The sequence below is a fragment of the Pantherophis guttatus genome, chromosome 2 (assembly GCF_059756535.1).
Source record: "Pantherophis guttatus breed Tessera chromosome 2, ASM5975653v1, whole genome shotgun sequence".
NCBI lineage: Eukaryota > Metazoa > Chordata > Lepidosauria > Squamata > Colubridae > Pantherophis > Pantherophis guttatus.
This window is the reverse complement of record NC_142064.1, coordinates 136,661,037-136,683,460: the sequence shown is the minus strand read 5'-3', so window position 1 is coordinate 136,683,460 and position 22,424 is coordinate 136,661,037. Positions and strand designations below refer to the sequence as shown.

General features: G+C 41.7%; 1 protein-coding gene across 5 annotated transcripts; it reads right to left on the bottom strand.

Moving 5' to 3' along the window:
- Positions 1-295: 295 nt before the first annotated feature.
- LOC117662718 (retinol dehydrogenase 7-like) lies at positions 296-19,849 on the bottom strand. Of its 5 annotated transcripts, none has more exons than XM_087886824.1 (5): positions 19,538-19,849; positions 14,256-14,577; positions 11,576-11,834; positions 7,141-7,298; positions 296-3,561 (listed from the first exon to the last, which is right to left on the bottom strand). In XM_087886824.1, exons 1-5 carry the CDS (start codon positions 19,661-19,663, stop codon positions 3,503-3,505), a joined length of 924 nt encoding a protein of 307 aa, XP_087742950.1. In that variant the 5' UTR covers positions 19,664-19,849; the 3' UTR covers positions 296-3,502. The 5 variants fall into 5 exon arrangements, with proteins under 5 accessions (XP_087742950.1, XP_060544897.2, XP_087742949.1 ...); XM_060688914.2 differs by having other exon boundaries at positions 14,256-14,592; positions 19,538-19,774; XM_087886823.1 differs by lacking the exon at positions 19,538-19,849 and adding an exon at positions 15,044-15,120.
- Between the last annotated feature and the right edge of the window lie 2,575 nt (positions 19,850-22,424).

The window sequence follows — 22,424 nt, the reverse complement described above, 5'->3', positions numbered from 1 at the left end:
GAGCACGCCCGCGCGGCTCCGCTTTGAACCGGTAGTAAAGGTAAGTAGAACCCACACCTGATCGTTTCCACAGGCAGGAGTTCAGGGCACAAAAAACAAAAGGTTCCAGTAAATGGAGCAGTTGTGCCCATGAAAGATTGCTTGCTAGCTGTGTCTCTAAAATAGAGCCGCACCAGTTACAAGCAGTTAATGGTGGGGATACCATTGCCTTGCAAGGAGCTGTGCAGATCTCCTCTGTGGAGCCCTTCATGCCTTAGAACTTGGGGTGTCAGGGGCAAAGGATCAGGACCATGCATTAAGTTGTATTTCAGAACATTTATCACTCAAACCTATACACAAGAATCTGGTCAACTAAAGTTCAATATTAAATTGGCACCAGATAAGGGTCAACAGAAGAGGACTTGGATTGTTTGTGGGAATGTAGTAACTCTAGGCTGATGACATGCTTGACTCCAGCTCCCAGCTCTGCCTGCTCTTCTTCGACATGTGGGGGGAGGTCTTAAATCAGACCCCCTCATCTGCTGTTGCTTCTAGCTGCTCACAGGCTCTGCAGCTAAACCAGCCCTAAGTGTCTCCCTGCTGTTCTCTGAGGCAGGCTGCTATCCCACAAGGTCCTCTGAAGTCACCTCCACCTCAGACCCTTTACAACCAGAGCCCTTTCATTTCTTGATCAATAGGAACACAGCTGCCAAAATTTGCTATTCATATCTACTGAATTTTTCTCCTTTTTTGTTTGGTAATCGTTGTCCGGTGTCATCCTATGTTAAAGGATATTCTACTCCAAATCAATGATTTGAGTGACATAAAAGTGAACATATTTGTGAAAATATAAAAATGGATTGGTCCAAGTTTATGTACAATTTTAAAGGAAATGAATTTCAGTTCCTTATTAAACCTACTGACCGAGATAGGTTTTAGTTTTTTTGCTCAAATGTCCAACTTGGAACTGCATATTTGCCTTTATCCAGTGGATTAATTTTTTTTTTACAACATCTTGCTATAATCCACGTGTCTCATCATTTCCATACACTCATCTCTTGTTTTGCAACCTTGTTATGTTCCAACAATCAGTTTGTGAAGCGAAATGATTGCTAAGTGAACACATGACAGAGACACTGCAAATATCACACACTGGTATGCATCGTCAGGTAAAAATTGGTCATAAATGTGTCCATTGGCTCAGTTTAACTGAGGTAGTTGCTGAATGAGAAGTGGGTGCAGTCTGATTCTCGTACAAACTATGAGTCTGTGATCAATACAGACTTTTGGCTGGTCTGGGGTGGCCATAGGTCAGAATATAATCTGTCAATAGGGTTGGCAAGTAAGAGAGGGGGATGAAGAAGAATTTGCTATCTCGGCCTGCAGTGTAACGGCTATGAGGGTAGACCGAGATTAGGGCATGTTCCATGCAGTCTGTAGCTATCTGGAGGTTCTTTTTCTTCCATCTACCGCCAACAAATGTTTGGTTTACTGTGGATAGAAAGAAAGAATAAGTCAGGTATCTGGACTGGGCAAACCATCTGTTTGTCAGCATAAGAAACAGTTAATTGGCAATCTGGGTTGAGATCTATCCCTCGGCTGTAAAATAGTACTGTTTCTTTCATGCCATGATGACATTTTTCCTGTACCACAGCTATAGCTACCACCCAAAGAGATGAAACTACATTATATATTATAGTATTTTGCATATTGTTTTTATGGTTTTAATATTTTATTGTACATCCCCCTGTGAAGGGGATGGGTGGTTCTTAAATACGATAAATGAATGAATCAATGAACAAGTAAATAAAGAGTTGGAAAACTTGACAGAATATTGCTGTTCTGGTTATATCTTGCCCTTTTTAATATTCCTTTCTAAATTAGGTTGTGCAAGCGATTGGCAACATCTTCATGTGCCACTGCATAGTCTTGCCTTGGCATTGGCATCTATCGTATAAATAGCTATTCTTTTTTAGAGTGTTTAAAATCTCTGGACACCAGCAAATCTTATGAGATTTCAGTCATCACATTCCCATGATCTCGTATCAGAATTCCAAAATTTTGGGGGATTTCAACATTCTTGCCTGAAACTTTCCAATGTTTTTTTTTTTTTTTTTAGGAGATAGAATTATTAATGTGATGTTCTGAGGTGGAGCCTCTGCAGACTTGACAACGGAGCAGCTGATAATAAATTTCTGATACCTTGGGAGGCATAGAGGCCACTCAAGAAAGCAAAAACAATTCATGGAGCTGAACTCCTCTTTTCCCACAAGAGGGTAATATGGGACCTATATAAAGCTGAGAGCTATTTGCTGGATCTGGTTTTTTTTTTTTAAAAAGGCACAGAAGGCTGGTTTTGCTCTCTGTAGGAAATCCTTAGGTGTTATGGTGAATAATCTATTAGGATGTCATTACCTGAAGCATTTTAAATAGTAAAAATAGTACAAGTCTCCTTTAATATATTACAGTGGTGGGATTCAAATCATTTAAATAATAATTTAATAATTTAATTCAAAACACTTTTTGTGAAGCAACTAATCAACACTGACAGGGTAAGCCACTAGTATATGAAAGTAAGAGCAATCTCCACTCCCTTCTAGTACTGATGATGTTACCTAGTTTGGTAATGAAACATCTGTGAGAAAACCATCAAGCTCAGAGAGCACCAAGGAACCCACAGTTCAACCCTGAGCCACAAATATTCTCTTCTATTGATAAACACTTTTTGGTTAGAGGGACTCAGAGCCTGCGTTATATGAGATGGATTTTATTCTAAATTGTGATATGATTTCTGTAAATAAGGAATGTCGAATTATAATGGCTGAGTATTTGAACCTTCATACATCAAAAAAATACAAAGTTAGGGATAAACAATTAAAAAACAGATTTGAAAAAAGAAAGGCTCAGGAAAGAAAAAGAGTGAAAGTGTAAGAAAAAAAGAGGAAAAGAAGGAAAACTGAAAAAGAATGACTTCCAACTTTCCTTGGTACAGATATAAGTAAAAATATATATCAAACTCTTACTCTAAGATTAACATTTGTCTACATTATTTCCATAATCCCTTATTTAATCATCAAAGCCCAGATCAACTTTTAATTTCAGTTTCTCACAAAAAGTCCAGTAATGGTTCATATCGCTTTAATCACTATTTGTTAACAAAACCACAACTGATTTATTTAATTGCACCAAACTCTAATTAAAACAAGAATGGAAAATCCTAAGATTTAGTGTAGACTCATGCTTCTCAACTTTGGCAACTTTAAGGTGCATGGACTTCAATTCCCAGAATTCCTCAGGCAGCATGAAGTTCACCCATCTTAAACTTGCCAAGATTCCTCTTTTACTGGTTCCTACTTACTAATGAGCAAGCATAATGCAAAATCCCCATTCCCAACTCACCCCACAGTAATGATCATGCAAAAATCCCCATTCCCAACTCACCCCACAGTAATGATCATGCAAAATCCCTATTCCCAACTCACGCCACATAATGATCATACAAAATCCCCATTCCCAACTCACCCTAGAGCAGGAGTTTTGGGCCTGGATGCAGTGGTGGGTTGCCCCCGATTTGGACTGGTTCTATAGAACAGGTAGTAAAACTGGCTGGAGGCTCTGCCCACTTACCTGGATGTCATCATAAGTGATCTGCACTTGCGAACCGAAATAGTGATTAAAGCGCGCAGGCGGGCATGATGCAAACCAGTAGTAAAGTTAAGTAAAACCAACCCCTGCCTGAATGGCCTCCTGCACCAACCTGGAAGCCAAAACGGGGCACGTGGGGGGACTCCTGCGATGGGAGGGGAGGGGTGAGGTGGGTGGGTGGGGCCAGTCAGAGGTGGGATTAGCTGATTCTCCAAACTGGGCAAAAAGTTAACAACCAGTTCTCCTGAACTGGTGCAAGTGGACTGAATCCCACCTCTGAATATATATCTACGGAAATGGAGCCCTGAGTAAATCTTGGAATAACTGGCCTTTTCCACCATTTCTAAGTAGGGTGCAAGTAGTTAATAAAGATCTAAAGATTTAAATTGTATTTAATGTCACAATTTTCAGAGGAGAAAGAAAAACAGGAAAAGTACATTTTATTTTGCTTCCTCGTTTGCAAGTTTCAATCTAATATGCAAATTAGATCCATGCATGCTAGGTATTATCTACACATACTTCCCATTTTTTGGTCTCTGATCAGTTATAACATTAGCATGATAATTTTGGGGCATAGTTTTAAAATCTGAATAGCATATAAACCTAATTTACTTACTAGATGAACATTTGTTACTCTGCTGTTGTTGAATTCCTTTACTCTATGCTATGGTCTTCCAACTGCAAAGAAACAAGTTTGCTATCTACTTGTAATTTTTTACATGTCTCAGTATCATTTGTAGCCTAATTCGTTTTTGCAGATTTTCATATTGTTTAAAGCTGTGTCCTAGTTAGGATAATGCAAAGCAGAGTTCGTTAGAACAATAAAGTGTAAACTTTGGTGTGGTTGCAGCAGCTGGAGCAGGGCAACGATTGATAAAATCCATGTAACCACAATAAGAATGTTCATATTAAAAGAAATATTTTAGAGGAAGAGAAGGGAAGAGAATGACCAGCAGAAAGGTGAATTGGCTCATTACAGCAGCAATGGCTACACTGTCTGGAGACTTGAAGAATCCAATTGGAGACAGATTGTCATGGGGAATATCTATGTGATTACTAAGGGCAAACATTGACTTAATGGCACATAACCAGTCAATCAATTTTAAAACAAGTATTATATGCATAGCCACATACACACACCTTTTGTTTTGAAAATGAAAATGAAATAGACGGGACCAGGAATTAGGTAATGTATAATTTTCCATTTATTGTTTCCTGGCTGACATCATGATACCTTCTTCTTCCCCACTTTATTTCTTTGGTTACCAAGCTAACAACTACGAGCCAGAGCTAGTGCTACTGTAGTTATAGGTCTATGGAGATTCTCAGTTATCCAGGTCATGGTTGTCCCAAAGGTGCTTTTTCGAGAGGCAACTGGTTTCATTTGTTTTTCTTTCAAGACATTTTGCTTCTTATCTAAAAAGCTTATTTGGCTCAGACTGGATGGTCCTTTCATTCCCCACCATCCAGTCAGAGCTGAAGAAGCTTCTTGGATGAGTAGTGAAATATCTTCAAAGAAAAACAAGAAAGTGTCCAGTTGTCTCTTGAAAAAGCACTTTAGTTGTAAGATGGAAAGTGCCTGAAGAAACAATGCAGTGCAGTTAGGCTAGTCAATTGTATCGAACAAAAATGCTTCCACTTGAATTCTGTTTTATCAAGTTGCAAAGCTATACTCAAAGTAAAGTCTCAGAGTAGCAGGTATAATAACATATGAGGTATTGCTGATAAAAAAAAAATATTAAAAGTGGTGCTGCCAATAGGAAAAGCTTTGCCTTGAATGGTAATGAGTAACTTACACCAGCACTGTCTGGAATGCTTAAGTTACCCATTAATTTAACAGAACATACAGGATATGGTTAAGAGCTTTACTTTGAGGGTGGGGGCAGAGCTACCACCTTTTTTGGGGAAAATCAATAAGAAAACAGCATCCTTTTTCTGGGGATGGTCCTCAACAATTGAAAATGTTCTATCATGTTTATTTGGTGAACCATTGAATGAATGGGTTGGAAGGTAATTTGGAGATCCTCTGGTCCAATTCTTTTGGGCCAAAGCAAGACCTCATGATGGCAGCAGTGGTAGTGGGATGCTCTTTGTTTTGAAAAAACAAAACAAAACAAATTTCTTCATTTCTCTCACTTCACTGGGATGCTACATCATAAAGACCCCAAGAAGGGTGCGGTTTTCCTTAACAGAGTTGCATGCAGTTCTACCAGCTGCACACATTTCTTATGAGCAAAATCCTGCCCACTGTTCTGGCCCGCCAGCGGCCAGCGGAGCTGGTGGCAGACTCAGACAGTGAGGAGGTTGGAGAGGAACATGGGCCAGTCCTGGAGTCTGGGGAAGGCGTTGATGAATGCTCTGTTTCGGAGGCAGAGACAGAGCCAGGGTCATCCGACAGTTATCAGCTGCCTTCGGAGTCAGATATCAGTGGGGCAGAAGAACAGCTGGAGCCTGTTCCCAATGTGCGCATGCGCAGAGCTACCAGGAGAAGAGAACAGCTAAGGAACAAGGGCCGACTCGGGAGTAAAGGCACAGGTGGACAGTGAATGGTCCCTCCCAGAATAAAGAGGAGCGAACAGGGAGGGGAGTTTGCAGGAGACAATTAGTTCAATTCATTAGGGTGAAGAGTCCTGACTTCTTGCCAAGTAATTACTGCTACAGCGTGGTTTTTGGAAGATATCGGCCTGGCAACTCTCCAAGCCCAATAAAGGTCTGTAGCTGTGAAATCTCATGAAAGACTGTTTGCCCGGACTTTGCTTGAGAGGAATTTTCCTTTAATAAAAGAGGTTTTATCAAGACGAGGAGTCTGCTTCATGCTCTTGGGAAGCCTAGGTCAGAACACTCCCTTGGTACTCGGTGGGATTTTGCTTTTCAGCAGAGGTTGAATCTAAGATGTGACTCTAAAGTAGAGTTCCCCAACCTTTCTGGGTTGGTGGCCCAGTGGAGGGGGAGGGGCAGGTGCCTTTACACACACGTGAATGGCAATGCTAGTGTGAGTGGGTGTATGTGCACACATGCACTGGCTGGCCACAGCCCAGTAATGGGCCACGGCCCACAGGTTAGGGACCCCTGCTCTAAAGTACCACCGACAAAAGTGATCATCCCTCTCTTTCTCTTGCCACCCAGGTTTTTTTGCTTTAGATACCAGCCCCCTAACTCCATATATCCTCTTTCCACCATGATACATAAATGGAAATATGCTCCCACTTAGACTCACGTATTGGTCTCTCAGGAATAATTCTTGCATCTGATGAAATGAACTGTAGTTCACGAAACCTTATGATATGAGAAATAAGCAGTGGTGGGATTCAAGTAATTTAGCAACCAGTTCTCTGCCCTAATGATTTCTTCCAACAACCAGTTTGCCAAACTGCTCAGAAAGTTAACAACCGGTTCTCTGGAAGTGGTGCGAACCGGCTGAATCCCACCACTGGAAATAAGGTCCTGCAAGATTACCTTTTGCTGGCCATGTTACCTTCCTGGTTTACAAAATTTTACACGTTTTTATTAACTTACTTTTTCTCCAGAATTCCTGGCCGTAGAGTTCTTTGATATCAGCTGGTACTTTGCTCCAGAGGGTTGTGAAGAACTCTGCTGCACATTTATCTAGTCCTGTAGAAAATGTACCTGGCTCGATGATGCTGACTTTGACTCCAAAAGGATGCATTTCACGTCTACAACAAAAAAGAACTCTTTAAAAAGTAGGGATTTTCCTCCTGCCTCCAATTAGTATTATTCCTTGCTCCATCTTACTAGATCCCCAAACGTGCTTTTCTTCTACTTACTTTTTTTTAACTGAAGACTTCCCCCCCCCCCCCGAGAATAATCCCAGAATTCAGCCAGAATTTATGAAAACAAGATTTTGATAGCACAAGATCGTGATGGCAAACCTATGGCACGCGTGCCACAGGTGGCACACATAGTCATATCAGTGGGCACGCGAGCTCAGGTCCGGTGGGACCGGAAGTCAGCAAATGGGCTGTTTCTGGCCTCTGGAGGGCCTCCGGGGGTGGGGGGGTAGGGAAGGCAATTTTCACCCTCCCCAGGCTCCTGGAAAGGCTCTGGAGCCTGGGGAAGAGCAAAAAAACGGGCTTTCCGGTCCCACTGGAAGTTGGCAAATGGGCCATTTCCGGCCTCTGGAGGGCCTCCGGGGGGGGGGGGGGAAGGCCGTTTTCACCCTCCCCAAGCTCCTAGAAAGGCTCTGGAGCCTGGGTAGAGAGAAAAACAGGCCTACTGGGCCCACTGTGTCATCACGTGCCAGGAATGGGGGGGGAGCGGGAGGTCATGCACGCATGCGCGGGGATGGGGTGCATAGAATTATGGGTGTGGGCACACGTGCACACGCCCCCCCCCTTCCTGGCATGTGATGGCAAAAAAGTTAGCAATCACTGGCCTAAGAGCTGAATGAAAGAAAGTGACTCAAACAATGAAGGAGATAAAAGATACTGTCCTTTCTATCCTCCGAAGTGATTTTTTTTAAAATTTGATTTATATGCCGCCCTTCTCCGGAGACTCAGGGCAGCTTACAATGCATTAAGCAATAGCCTTCATACTTTTATATATTTATACCAAGTCAGCTTATTGCCCCCACAAACTGGGTCCTCAATTTACCTACCTTAGAAAGGATGGAAGGCTGAGTCAACCTTGAGCCTGGTGAGATTCGAACTTACAGTAATTGCAGACAGCTGGTGTTAATCACAATGCTATCAGTCTGCTGAGCCACCAGGCCCTGCCAATTTGCTATTGGCAAACCAAAAAATCCAGAAGAGAAATTTAATTAGGACATTTGCAGCTTTGGAGGATGGCAGCAAACACATTTAAATAATAACCTCATTATGAAAGAGATTTTAATTTATACCCTTCATAAAATATTCCATTGATTATTTTTGAATATTTTTCCATAGAATATTTTTGACTATCATCTACATTGTGGATTTGCTATTTGCCTACTAACCAAGAATGAAACAGGTCTTAATTTTTGGAGATCAGCCAAAGTTGGCTTTTGGATGCCAGCTGCTGGGCTACCTTTCATAGGAAGTCTTCTTCTAATCTTAAAGCTGAACTCAATTCTTCTGACTTTGCAAACACATTCAGTTTCTATATACGCTAAAAACAAAACTTGATCTCGTGGCACCCTAAAGTCTAATAACATTTTCATAAAACTGAAAGCTACTTGGTTTTTTTTGAGATCAGTCAAGTTTGGGTATGTGGGGTTAGAAATATCATCATCATCATCATCAGATACAAAGGGTGGAAGGGGAGGATGCTGAAAAAGTTGCAGACACCTGTGCTGCCTTTTCCCCCTCCTATTTAAGGCTTCTCCCCAGCAGCACAGCAGAGTTGCCAATAAAAACTGCAATTGTTAGTTATCACCTTTAAAGCGCTCCATGGCTTAGGACCTGGGTACCTATGAGACCGTCTTTTGCCATCAATAGCCTCCCACCGACCAGTTCGTTCTCACAGGGAGGGACTACTCAGGGTACTGTCAGTCAAATTATGCCGACTGGCGACTCTGTCACAAGTAAATGCCTTATTCTCTAATGAGGAAAATGTACATACACAGGGTATCAGGGGTTAATTTATTCTTCCTTCCTTAATATATTCATATGTAACCACTCCCATCCTTTACTCCGCCTTATTGATATAAAAGGAGATGTATGCACCTCCTTCTTGCTTCTATCTGTGATTATTCAGAGAACATAGAATGCCTATTGTAAATAAACAGTTCTTTGATTGAATATTTTGTTCCTGAATCATTTATTGAGTCTGATCCTCAAAATATTGCAACAGACTCCCAGGGGGAGGGCCTTCTCTGTGAGGGCTCCAACCCTTTGGAATGAACTGCCCCCGGAGATACGGAATATCCCTGATCTCCATGCTTTCCGCATGCCCTCAAGACCCTGATGTTCCAACAGGCGGGGCTAAACATATGAACATGTGAATGATTTTTTAAATGTTATCTAATTCTGGGTTTTATTTAATTGACCAAACTAAGTAATAATTTTAATTAGCAATTTTATGATGTTTGTGTGTCTATATTTTTCTTGACTGTACACCGCCTTGAGTCCTATGGGAGAAAGGCGGTATAGAAATACAATCAATCAATCAATCAATCAATCAATCAATCAATCAATAGTGAAACAGATGTAGGGGAGAGAGATGTGCCCTTTGGAAGTTGTGCCGCTAGCAACAAATAGGAAACAGCCAAATAGATGGAAGTATTTTTTTCTTCACAGAAACTGAATTGTCCACAGGGAAAAAAAGAGGCACAACAAAGCAAAACAAACCACTTCATGGAAGGTGCTAATGCTTAACATTCTGTGTATTAATTAAGAAGAAGAAAAAAAGATGGAGGGTGGAGGGAGTTAAAGACAGAACAGTATAAGAAGAGAGCACTGCTCTATGCTAGTAATAGTAAAGGTAATAAAAACAATGTCACAGTTCCAAGCCAAGCCAGCAAAAGAAGAGGCCACACTGAGCAGAACGGGTCTCTTTACTGGAGTCTTGGCTCAGCATGTGGTGAACAATACAAGTAAAAGAGTTTCTAGCCAGCATTACTGGCTTCTGCTAGCCAGCTGGTTTTACGGACTCGGCATGCCCCACCCTCCTGTTCCCTGTTGCTCACTGGCCGGCTTCAGCAATTACTCTTCGGGCCTGGATGGCTTCTGAACCGACTGCAGCTGGCTTGCCTTTGTGGCTCCTCTCCCAGCGTGAGTCCCATCACCCACCTTTGCACCCCATTTGCGCCTGTGTGGCAACCCCGAACACATTGTGGCAACTTGGAACAGCGCGCTGTTTCGGACGCTGATAAACAGTATAGAAGTAATAATAGAATAAAGTATAGAGAAAATAGGGTAGGACAAGAAGCAATAGGTGGAAACTAATCAAGAAGAGAAGCAACTTAGAACTAAGGAGAGATTTCCTGACAGAACAATTTATCAGTGGAACGACTTGCCTCCAGAAGTTGTAAATGCTCCAACGCTGGAAGTTTTTAAGAAGAGATTGGATAACCAATCTGAAGTGTCTGAAGTGGTGTAGGGTTTCCTGCCTAAGCAGGGGGTTGGACTAGAAGACCTCCAAGGTCCCTTCCAACTCTGTTATTCTATTCTATTCTATTCTATTCTATTCTATTCTATTCTATTCTATTCTATTCTATTCTATTCTATTCTATTCTATTCTATTCTATTCTATTCTAAATACAATTTAGAAATAGTATAGGATATGATAACAACAGAAAACACTGAAAAAATGTGTACATTTTACCTTTATATCTGTTTTTTCTCCCAAACCAAGATATTCCCATCCCTTATTAGGAGATATAAAAATTCAGCTGACTCAGCATCTTTTGAGTCTGCATCAATCAAAATTGGGTGCAGTTTAAAAAAGAATCCGTGCCAATCATCATCATCATCATCATCATCATCATCACCACCACCACCACCACCACCACCACCAAAAGCAGAATTAAGAAAATTAAAAGCAAATCACTCGAATGACCATTTTCTTTTCAATATCCATTTTGTTTTTACTGCTAATGGGTAAGTGTTTAATAATGCAATTACATGGATTTCCATTAAACGGCGTGTATTTAAAAAACAACAAGAACCAGAAATCTAAATGCTAGGGTGTGAGAATTTGAAAGAGAAACCAAATCAAGGGTTATCAATGGTTCATTTTGAAAGTAAGGCACCTGGACTTAAACCTGGATAGAAAATGCTCAAGATTTCTATGTTCTTGAACTTAATTTATTGCACATGAAATGAATGTTTCTTTTGTCCAAGCCCCCCAAAGAGACAGTGTCCAAACATGAGATGGTGGTGATATGTTTGTTTGAAACTTGTTTGTTTTGAGATGAGAGGCTAAATGAGTTCTAGACTCATCTCTTCTTTCCCATAGTGATAGCAGGCATAGGAGAGACAGAATGAAAAAAATATCCGAGGGAATGACTTGCCGGAGACTGTCAGAGAAGGCTTCCAATGCAAATTTTGAAGGGCTGTAGCCGCCTCCACTAAAGGCAATTCTTCCAGCCAAACTGCTCACGTTGACCACTCTACCTCTGGCTTTCCTGATGAGGGGCAGCAAGTGGAGCGTCACATCAACTACTCCCAGCAAGTTGACATTTAGCACCTTTGCAAAATCATCCTTGGCCAGCCACTGGTTGGGAGCCAATGGGAAAGCGACTCCTGCGTTGTTCACCAAGCCCCAGAGACCTGTCGAAACAGACTCGTTACTTCTCTTATATGGAATCGAATTGATGGCGCTCTCTCTCTCTCTCTCTCCCTCTCTCTCTCTCTCTCTCTATATATATATATATATATATATATTTTCTCTAGACGCTTATATCTTCACCATGCACTCAAGAGATCCATCAAGCTATTTTTTTCTTATGTCTTTAGTTATCTGAGTAAAGCAGCCAGCAACAAATTTTCTAATTTTTTATTACTAAGATTAGTGAGAATTATTTACATGGAAGATATTTTCAAGACTCTTTTATTAAATAGTATTATTTAGAATCGATTTCTGAGAGTGTGATTTCAAAGCAATGAGAATGTTCAGTTGTATTTTAAATTTTAGGAGGTCATACTATCACAAGTTTAGAAGCCTTGTTTTACTGGCACTGTTGTCACTGAATATGGTTTTTACCTTTCTTGAAATAATACAACATCTTTAAAATATGTGTCATGTTCTGAACATTAACTACTTTTACATTTTCAGTTGAAGCGGCCTGGCAGAGGATAGTAACAAGATAGCTTGAGTCATTAATCTAACCTTTTAAAGACTCAGTCCATTGTCACTGAAGTAAAGTATTTCAAACTGCTGACATTTGACTGAATGGTTCAGAAAGAAATTAAGATCTTCTGAAGAAAAGAAATTGTTCCAGGTGTCTTGAAAAAGATTGGAAAATCATTCCTTATGAACAAAAAATGGTCTCAGGAGAAGACTATCCAGCTATTAACTAGCACATTTTGGGGGCAAAAAATTCAAGAAAAACATAACCGACTAACTACAACTGCCATTGGATAAATCTGATGAATTGGACCTTTCTCAGCCTAGGTATAGACTGGGATTTAGCATTGAAACTTGATTGTTTTTATGGAAGAGGTGCTAAGGAGGAAAGCTAGTGAGAGTACAGCTATTTTATTTCTGCCTGATTTCTCAGTAGTTTTCAAAGTTGTAGCCATGGAATCTGTTCAGTTTAGGACGCTGATACTTGGGAAATAGTGATACGATAACTCCACTGATTTTTCTAGAGTAAGTTTTGTGAGCAATATTGTGGGAGTTTTGCTTGCTTATATTAGTTTCACTATGGAATACTGTATTTTTCGGAGTGTAAAACACACTGGAGTATAAGACGCAGCTTATTTTTTGGGGAGGAAAATAGAAAAAACAAACAAACAAACTACCTACCAGATATTCATCTGGCTAGCGTCCTTAGTCTGGTCAGCTTCAGCACATTAGTTTGCTGGTTTTTAATCCCCTGCTTGGGGATAAAAAACAGCTTCTAAGGCACAGCTGAGGGGAAGCAGCAATGAGAAAAGCAGGCAAAGCACGGGGAGATCGCTTCACCCGGCTAGCGCCTAGTTAGGGCTGAAAAAAAGCTTCTAAAGAACAGCTGAGAGTCAGAGCAAAGCATAGAGATCGCTTCACTCGCTAGCGCCTTGTTAAAGCACAGCGGAGAGTCTAGGGAGCAGGCAAAGCTGGGAAGATCACTTCACTCACTAGCGCCTCATTAGTGCCTTGTTAGGGCTGAAAAAAAGCTTTGAAAAAGCTACATTTGGAGTATAAGACGCACCCAAAATTTCAGCCTCTTTTAGGGGGGGGGAAAGGTGCGTCTTATACTCTGAAAAATACAGTAGGTTATGCAAAGCTTGAAAGGCAATTTGATTCTAAGGTGGTTGAAATATTCTATTGAATGTCTGTGGAGATTCTCAGTCATCCAGGACATGGTTATCCCAAAGGTGCTTTTTCAAGAGGCAACTGGACTTTCTGGTTTTTCTTTGAAGACATTTCGCTTCTCATCCAAGAAGCTTCTTTAGCTCTGACTGGATGGTGCGGAATGGAAGGAAGTTGGCTAGGTGGTTAAAGTACCAGGCTAGAAACCAGGGGACTGTGACTTTTTTTTTTATTGAAAAGTTTTAAAGAATTTTACAAATATTTTCCCATCCCCCCTCCCCCCTCCCTCCCCAACCCTCCCCACCGACTTCCCAGAGCAAAATACAGGGTATAGCATTCAACAAACATATACTAACATAAGCTAACCATCTATAGACTCCTATCTTCCTTTTGTGCTTTAACTCCCCTTTTACTTAACTAAATATTAGTACTTTTCTAAAATCTCTATTTTCATTCATAGACTATTTGAAACTTTTTAGTCTGATATTTGTTGGAACTGTGACTTTTGAGCCCCACCTTAGGCATGAAAACTATTTGGGTGACTTTGGGCTAGTTACTCTCTTTCAGGCCAGCTCGCCTCACAGAGTTGTTATTGTGGAGAAAATAAGAGGAAGAAACAGTATTATGTACATTCATCATTTTGAATTATTTCTAAAAATAATAAAAGGTGGAGTAAATAAATAAAAATGGTTAGGTCCAATTGGCCTCATGCAGAAAGGACAGTATTTAGACTGTACCTTTGTCTCCTACTTGTTCCTTCACCCACTCAGTTGCTGCTGCAACACTCTCAGTGCTGGTGACATCCAGTAGGGTGGTTTTCAAACAAGCCGACGTGACTTTTTCCAGCTGTTCTGCGCCTTCTGGAGTGAAACAAGCGGCCAACACCCGCAGACCCTGAGCATCCAGCTGCCTGGCCAGCTGTTTCCCAAAGCCAGAATCACAGCCCGTGATGAAGACGTATTTCTCTGTCAGGTTCTCCACCATTTGTCTTTCCAGGTACCATCGACAAAAGAGCCAAAGGCCCACCAGGGCAACCAGGTAGAGCCACATAGCTGAAACCTGCAAAATAATGAACTACAAATCAGAAAAATCCTGTGTATTAATGAAATAGCTTCAGGAATCTAAAAATGTCAGCAGCCGATTTGTATTGGCAATAATTTAATGACTGGAAGTGCATTTTGTTGCACCATCTCAGCTTTTCCTAAAAGGACTGATGAAAGGGAACATGGCAACCTTTCCCACTGGATGGCAGCATTTACCATCAGGATACTCTTTCTAATACCTACCTCTACTTCTCCGGAGCTTTTAATACAGGTAGTTGTTGCTTAATGTCCCCTTGTTCAGTGACCATTTGAAGTTAGAATGCCACTGAATGAGAGATACTTATGATAGGTCCTCATAGGTCCCTATGGTTGGGGCCATCATATAGTCCATATAGTCATGTGATCATGATTTGAACGCTTGGTGACTGGCTCGCAATTATGACATTGCAGCATCCCATAGTCATACGTTAACCATTTCTAACCTTCAAAATCCTCCTTCTGTCAGGGACAGTCAAGGGGGAAGCTGGCAGGAAGATGCAAAGAGTGAAAATGTGACTGTGAGACACTGCATCCATACAAGTAGTCCTCAAGTTATAATGGAGCCCGCCCATTCGGTTTGAAGGTCAGGACAATATTAAATGGACTGGCTCAAGTAATGATCAACCATCGGTGTTCTTTCTAGTGTATTCATTAAACGAATGCACGGGTCATTAAGCAGGAATGGGGGAGATAATGCAGGCACTAGATTAGGGCTGTCAAACTTGCGTCATCACAGCATCGTCATGTGACATATTGGGACTTCCCCCCCCCTTTGCTAAACCGGGCATGGGCGTGGCCAGCGCATGACGCATCTGGCGCTTGGGCTGTGAGTTTGAAAGCCCTGCACTACATAATGCAGGCACTAGCCCACCTGCCTCAGGCCTCCCAAGGCCTCCCCTACCCCGAGATAGCCAGGCTTCCTACCTCTTGAATGTCTTGCATGCCGGCCTGTGAAACAATGGGGAAGGAAAACGCTGAATGCACCTGCCTTTCCTAATTCTGTCTCTGCCCTTCCTCCTGCCAAGATGCCCTACTTTTCTAGGGGAAAAAAAAAAGAACCAGTTTTCTAGCCTTTTGGAGCTTCTTAGCTAATCAGCTCTCCGCCCATCAGGTGACCATGAGCACACTTCAAAGCTCTCCTGCCTCTAGGCTTTGGGAAGAGGGCCCTTGCACAAAAGGCAGCAAGCTTCCCAAAACCTTACCTTTTCTCTTTCCTTAACGCCTTTCCTGCCTTCCTCCAAAAGCGACATTTCTTCAATAAAAAAAAAAAAAAAAAAGCTGGGAGGGATAGGCTTGAAAAGAAGGTCCATTTATTGATGAAGGAGAACCACCAACCACATGTGATTCTGGGCAGCTGACAAAATGAGAATTGAGAGTGAGTAGGTTTTTACACCTTCTTTGGGCTCTGTATTTGAGCTTCCTGTTCCTGTGTAAGAACTTGTCCTTTAATATTCTATTGGCTGTTGTCAGATTCCTATGGGAAGTGGATCACGTAGAGGTTACGTAGAGGTCATAGCTGGCTCTACAGTATAGGCAAAAGAGGAAATGCAAATCCTAAGTGTTTGTCTGAGCTAATCTGGTCAACCTTTGGGCATATTATTTATGTGAGCTCCCAGGTTTCTGTGACTTTGAAGTTTGGACTGTTCTGGGGGTGGTGCAATGAAGGGGCTTGTGTTCTGAAAAGGTGTTGGGCAGTTCCTATTGTGGCTAATGGCTTTCGTCCTGTGTTGGATCTTGGGTGAGGGGCTGCTTTCTAATCCTACCATTCTGCCAAGGAGTTTCGAAATAGCCTGCCTTAAATTGATTTCTGCCTGCAGTATTTGCTTTGCTTATGAACAGAGCTATCTAGATACTCACTTCCTCTTTCAATAAGCTCTTTATCTCTTAAGTGCTGGCATCTGCTATGGGCTATTAAGAAAGACTGAATCTGCTTTCTGTCTTTAAGAGCCTGTTTCTCCATTTCGCCTTTAGGGAAATATAATATTCTGCCTTTTTAATATTTCACAAAATATTTCATTCTTCTCGGAAGGTGGGGTGGGGGGCTTCCCACAAAACCATACAGGGTGTGAATGGCAATTGTGTCCAGGTAGTGCCTTTAATCACCCAGTATCAAAACTATATTCAGAGAGTAGTTCCACACTGTATGTTGATATACATTTGATTTATGTCCCACTGTGTGCCCAAAAGCTCAAAGCAACACACCTAGTGCTCCCTTCTCCTATTTTTCCCAGTGGGGAGTTGGTGATGCTGTAAGACAGTTGTGTCAAACTCAAGGCCTGGGGGCTGGATCCGGCCCGTGGGGTGTTTAGATCTGGCCCACAGGGCCACCCTGAAAACAGCCTAGGACCAGCCCATGGTGCCTCGGCCAGCGAAAACAGAGAGGGTTGCAGGAGGCCGTCCCAACTGAAAATGGAGATCGGGAGCCAGTGGTGAAATGTAAAATTTGTCACTACTGGTTTTGTGGGCATGGCTTGGTGGTGGTGGTAATGTTTAATGTGACTGGGTGGGCATGGCCAACTTTTTTTTTTAACTTTTAAAAGCATTTTTTCTACAACCTCTTCGGCTGAAGAGGTAGCAAGAAAAAATGCTTTTAAAAGCCTCTGACGATCAGGCAACTCAGCTGGAATCGTCAGAGGCTTTTAAAGGCATTTTTTTCTACAACCTCTTCAGCCGAAGAGGTTGCAAGAAAAAATGCTTTTGAAAGCCTCTGACAATCCCAGCTGAGCTGCGCGATCATCAGAGGCTTTTTTTTTTACTTTTAAAAGCATTTTTTCCTCTGAAGAGGTTGTAGAAAAAATGCCTTTAAAAGTAAAAAAAAAGCCTCTGATGATTGCGCGACTCAGCTGGGAATGGGGGGGGGGGCGTAGGGATTTTTGCTACCGGTTCTCCGAACCACCCGCTGCCATCGCTACCGGATCGAGCAATCTGGTCTGAACTGGAAGCATTTCACCTCTGTCAGCAGGCCATTTTCGCTGGCAGAACTCTCAGGCCACCACAGGAGCCCCCGGCATGAGTGACGTTGAGCTTGCCACACCCACTCCAACCACACCCACCCCTGCCCCCTGAAGTCAAAAACAACCCTGATGTGCCCCTCAATGAAATTGAGTTTGACACCCCTGCTGTAAGAGAATCACTGGCCCAAAGCAACTGCATGCAAGGTTTCGGTTGGTTGAGGGCCAACTACTCTATGCTCCAAGACTAATCCTGTATTATCTTTCCGTTCCTATGGTCATTGAGTTATGTGTCAGCGTCTCAGAACTGACATAGAAAAGGGAGGAGAAGCCTGAACTTTTGCTTGCTAAATCCCTTTGAAGATTCGGTCTCCTTGGAGATGGGGAGGGGGGAGACATTCCTGTGACCTGACGAAGAAGAAATCAGGAAAGTGACTTGGAAGAAAGCCAATGAGAAGCAGAGAATTGGGGATCGGAAAGGGAGGGATTGGGGGGTAAAGGTCAGTACTGACCGCGAAAGAGTCAGGATCAGGTTGCTGTGCTCGAATAAAGAGAAAATTTCCTTAAAGATCGGCAGTTTGGAAGTTCATTTATTTTGTGATAGCATCGAAACCTGACTGTAATGGAACCTGCCCCTCACAGTTGCAATTTGTGACAGTTGTAAAGAGAGTTGGTCTTGTGACTGAATCAATTTTATGACTTTTTCATGGCAATCGGTAAGCAAACACCACAGTCATTAAGCGAACCCATGTTTCACTATAGGCCGGTTTTTTACCAGAAGTAAATGATGGTTTTTTGGCAAAACTATCATAAAATGTGGTTATGTGACCATGAAACACTTCAAATGACTGTAAATGTGGCCTGTTTGCTAGTGCCTGAAGTGCGGTCACATGTCCATGGAGGTGGTGGCGACCGTTGAAACTTTGAATCTGGGTTGTAAGTACCCCCAGATATGTCCGTTGGAATTTTCCGTTGGAATTTTCAATGGTCACTAAGTGACCAGTGATAAGTTGAGGAGTACCTGAAATTTGTAAAGTAGTAATTGGTAATTTGCAAAAATTTGTAATTTTTTAAAAAAAATAATGCCTTTTAACAGACAAATTGATTGGAAGAGTGTTCATTATTCAAGAACATCTGTTGGATCACATCAGAGAGCAAAGCATTGTGGGAATTGTACAATATTTGCATACAGATACAAATGACATAAATGGGCAGTAAACACACCATTGGGGAGGGTAGCACACCATATTCTCTGCATCCCAAATGTGCCCACTAGGCACATAGCACAGCTTTCCTCCTTGATAGATTTTGTGAGGTAAGAAAAACATTGGACGAAGGGGTAGGAAAATAGGATGGTTGTAAGTGGAAAATGTTGCTGATTAATTCCCATTCTCTGATTGAAGCTGCAGGATTATACAACAGAAGTCTCCCCCGAGAATATTCTCAGATTAATACAGTTTAACACATTGTTTTTCAAATTTGTCAACTTTAAAATGAGTGGACTTTTGGAATTCCCCTGCCAGTTTTCTATCCAGGGAATCCTGGAAGTTAAAGTCCGCACATCTTAAAGTTCCAAGTTTGAAAAGCACTGGTTTAACAATTCTCCCTTTTAGGCTGAGAGAGGTGGCAACATTCGTGGGTAAAGTAGGGATGGATCTTTTTAAGACTCGGGATAGGAAGCCACCAAGAAATTCCTAAGATTGATTTGGGAAGTGAAAAGATATTTCCAGAATTTAAACCATGAAAACCTTGAAAGTCCTAAAAATATCACATTCCCTTTCAACTTTTCTTACAGTTTTATTCCTGGTATTTGTGACTCCAAAAATTACCTGGGATTGGAGACTGGAGATATCCCTTAAAAAGATACTTCAGTAAATATGTACAATTCTGGCACTATACAAAGACAGTGACAGATATCCTTTTCAGCATGTAGTTCTCTTTAACGGAAAGCTTTAAAAAAAATCCTTTGATAAATGGATCTCTTACCTCTTTTAGCTGTTTCAGCTCCTGATATTGCAGAATTTCAAAAAAGATTCTGGTGAATTTTAATTCTGAAAGCTGGACACTGAAACTCTTAGTCAGCAGGTGCTGAGAGACAGAATAGTTCATCATTACTTGCTAGAGGTTTCGGATAGGTTGGTTGATATGATCCGAGAAGGCTGAACTTGATTCTTACGATCATGTGACTGGCATTTTAATGTTAGTTAAGAGAAAACAAACATTTCCATCTTTGGTTGGCTCATTATAGGAACTGAACCTAATTCCCATGAGCTTGCATTCTTAGACTTTACCCAAAGTGGAAAAAAGTATCCGGTGCTTTGTTCAAAGGTTTGTCCATAGAAGGAACCAGAGTGGAACGACCGACCCCCAAACTATTGCATAACATACTCAGAGCACGGTTGCAGAAAACGCTGACTGAGATCTGTTGTCATTGGTAAAAGTGCTACAGCCACACCAAAGGGCAAGTTGGGGAAAGCTGGAAAGAGATGAGAAGAAAACAACAGAGATAGCAGAGAGAAGGGAGACGACTATTATTATTTTTTTTGCTGCAGCAGAAATGTGAGTTTCATTGTGCAATCCTAAAGAAAATTTCTGGCTGCTAAAAGGGAAAACTGAAAGGAAGAGAGACCGGAGGTGGGGGTGAAGGGAGAGTTGGCAAAGCTCAAAGAAATGTCAAAATGTCAGAAATGGTCAGAAATGGTTTAGGGTCTCCTGCTTGAAAAGAGGTTGGACTAGATCAGTGGTGGGTTGCCCCCAGTTCGCACCGGTTCTATAGAACCAGTAGTAAAACTGGCGAGAGGCTCCGCCCACTGACCCTGACATCATGAAAATGCAGAAGAGCGCGCACACGACCCCGTTGCAAACTGGTAGTAAAGGTAAGTAGAACCCACCCCTGGACTAGATGACCTATAAGGTCCCTTCCAACTCTGTTAATCTGTTAAATTTGTTAAAGAAGATCCCGGATCAGGGTATCATAAACACCTGAGCCAGGATCAAGGAAGAGTCAGGCAGCACACCTTTCTGTGCAGGAGGAGGCGTCCACAAAATCTACAAAAAGCTTTTTGTGCAATTCCTGCATGCAAAACCTGGCAAAGAACTAGCAGGTGTAGCAGCCTGCAGGTTTCTGTGCTGTAGACAGAATCCCCTCAAATATAATCTTCTCCCCGTGAAGGAAGGGCACTCTGAAATGGTTAGTCAATGAGGAGAGAGTGTATTGCCATTCTGTGCATGAATAGCAATTGCACTTAGACTTATATACTGCTTCACAGCGCTTTTACAGCCCTCTCTAAGTGGTTTACAGAGTCAGCCTATTGCCCCCAACAATCTGGGTCCTCATTTTACCCATCCTGGAAGGATGGAAGGCTGAGTCAACCTTGAGCCCGGTGAGATTCGATCTGCCAAACTGCTGGCAGCCAGTGATCAGCAGAAGTAGCCTGCAGTACTGCACTCTAACCACTGCGCCACCGTGGCTCATTGATCCTTGGTTTGAGTTGCCGCCTTATGGAAGAGGATGAAGGCACGACAGAGCTCCAAGAGAGGAGAGAAATTTGGAAACATCCTAGAGGAAGACTTATTGCATAGCCATTTGTTATTGGTCTTTAGAAAGCTATCTGGCACTGAGAAGGAGAAGGAGGAAGAGGCTGATGAAAACTTTTATGGATAGAAATAAAAATATGGCATGGGGGGGGATAATTTAATTTGTTTAATTATTTGAGTACAGTAAGTAAATCAGTGACCCTGTTTTCCTTGATGACGCTTGCCAATTCTTTTGGAATAATTTGTATGGCTGGAATGATGAAAATTTTACATCTGCTTGAGATAATGCCAGATGTTGGAGGAAGAAATCTCGAGTGGGCAGTCAACATTGGTGTAGGGATTATGTACTTAAGTAACCTTAAACAGAACCGGGCAATATACACCATACAAAATAGCCCCCTGTAATTAAAGATGGAGAAGTGGCTGGAATACAAGTTTCTGCTCTTCTCTCCACAATCCTATTATTTTCTAGAAGATGCAACTGACCAGGGCAGGCTTTTCCATCTGGTGTCTTCCCAATGTGTAAGAATGAGTTCTTTCAGAATGTTTGTCTCCCAATTATGCTAGGAGTTGTCATATAGAGAGGCAGGGTAAGAATGATACAAACTCAGCCTTAAATACCGTCACACATAAGTGACCTATTACACATTTAACTACATTGAGTGCACTAAACCACGATTTGTTTAATTGCTTTTTACTGAATAAGCCATATTGGGTGGTTTTTATAAAGGTAAAGGTAAAGATTTCCCTGTCCAGTCCTATCTGACTCTAAGGTACAGTTCTCATCTCTGTTTCTTGACCAATAATATGCTAATCCCTAAAGCAAGGTTTGCATATCGTATTAACAAAATCAAATGCCCTACATTATGGCTTAAATCTCCCCCCTTCAGTTCCAGCAGACTCTTTTTGGTTGAACTTCCTGCAGACACTAACAATACAGTGTATCGCAATGCCCTGCATTTGAAGGAAAATTCTTGAGGCCAACTTAAAAGCCTGAGAACCCAAGAACATTTTCTCAGAAAAGCAAAGCTGTTAATTTAGCCATTAAACATTTAGAAAGCCAAGAAATTCTCATAAACTAGGAAAAGATACTGGGTGATGAGCAGAGCTCTGGGAAAGCAAAAGTAAACAACTCCCTAGAAAGAAAAAATGTTCATGAAGTAACTGCCTTTTTGTCCTTAATACAACCCCACCATTGATTTTATAGTCCTGCCCCATTACATCAATGGCCTCACTGACTTCATGAGCAGATGATGTGTTCTATCCTATGAAATGCTTGGTTGCTCTGTCAAATCTTAATGTACTTTAATTTGCATATGTCTATAAAGAGAGACTG

Excerpts from the sequence above, each read along its gene's own strand:
- LOC117662718 (XM_060688914.2), bottom strand. The coding sequence starts at position 19,663 with ATGATGAACTATTCTGTCTCTCAGCACCTGCTGACTAAGAGTTTCAGT. Across the intron at positions 7,299-11,575 it reads GCCTTCTCTGACAGTCTCCG|ACGTGAAATGCATCCTTTTG; the intron begins GCAAGTCATTCC and ends TTTTTGTTGTAG. Across the intron at positions 3,562-7,140 it reads CCAGGAATTCTGGAGAAAAA|AACCAGTCCAAATCGGGGGC; the intron begins GTAAGTTAATAA and ends CCTGTTCTATAG.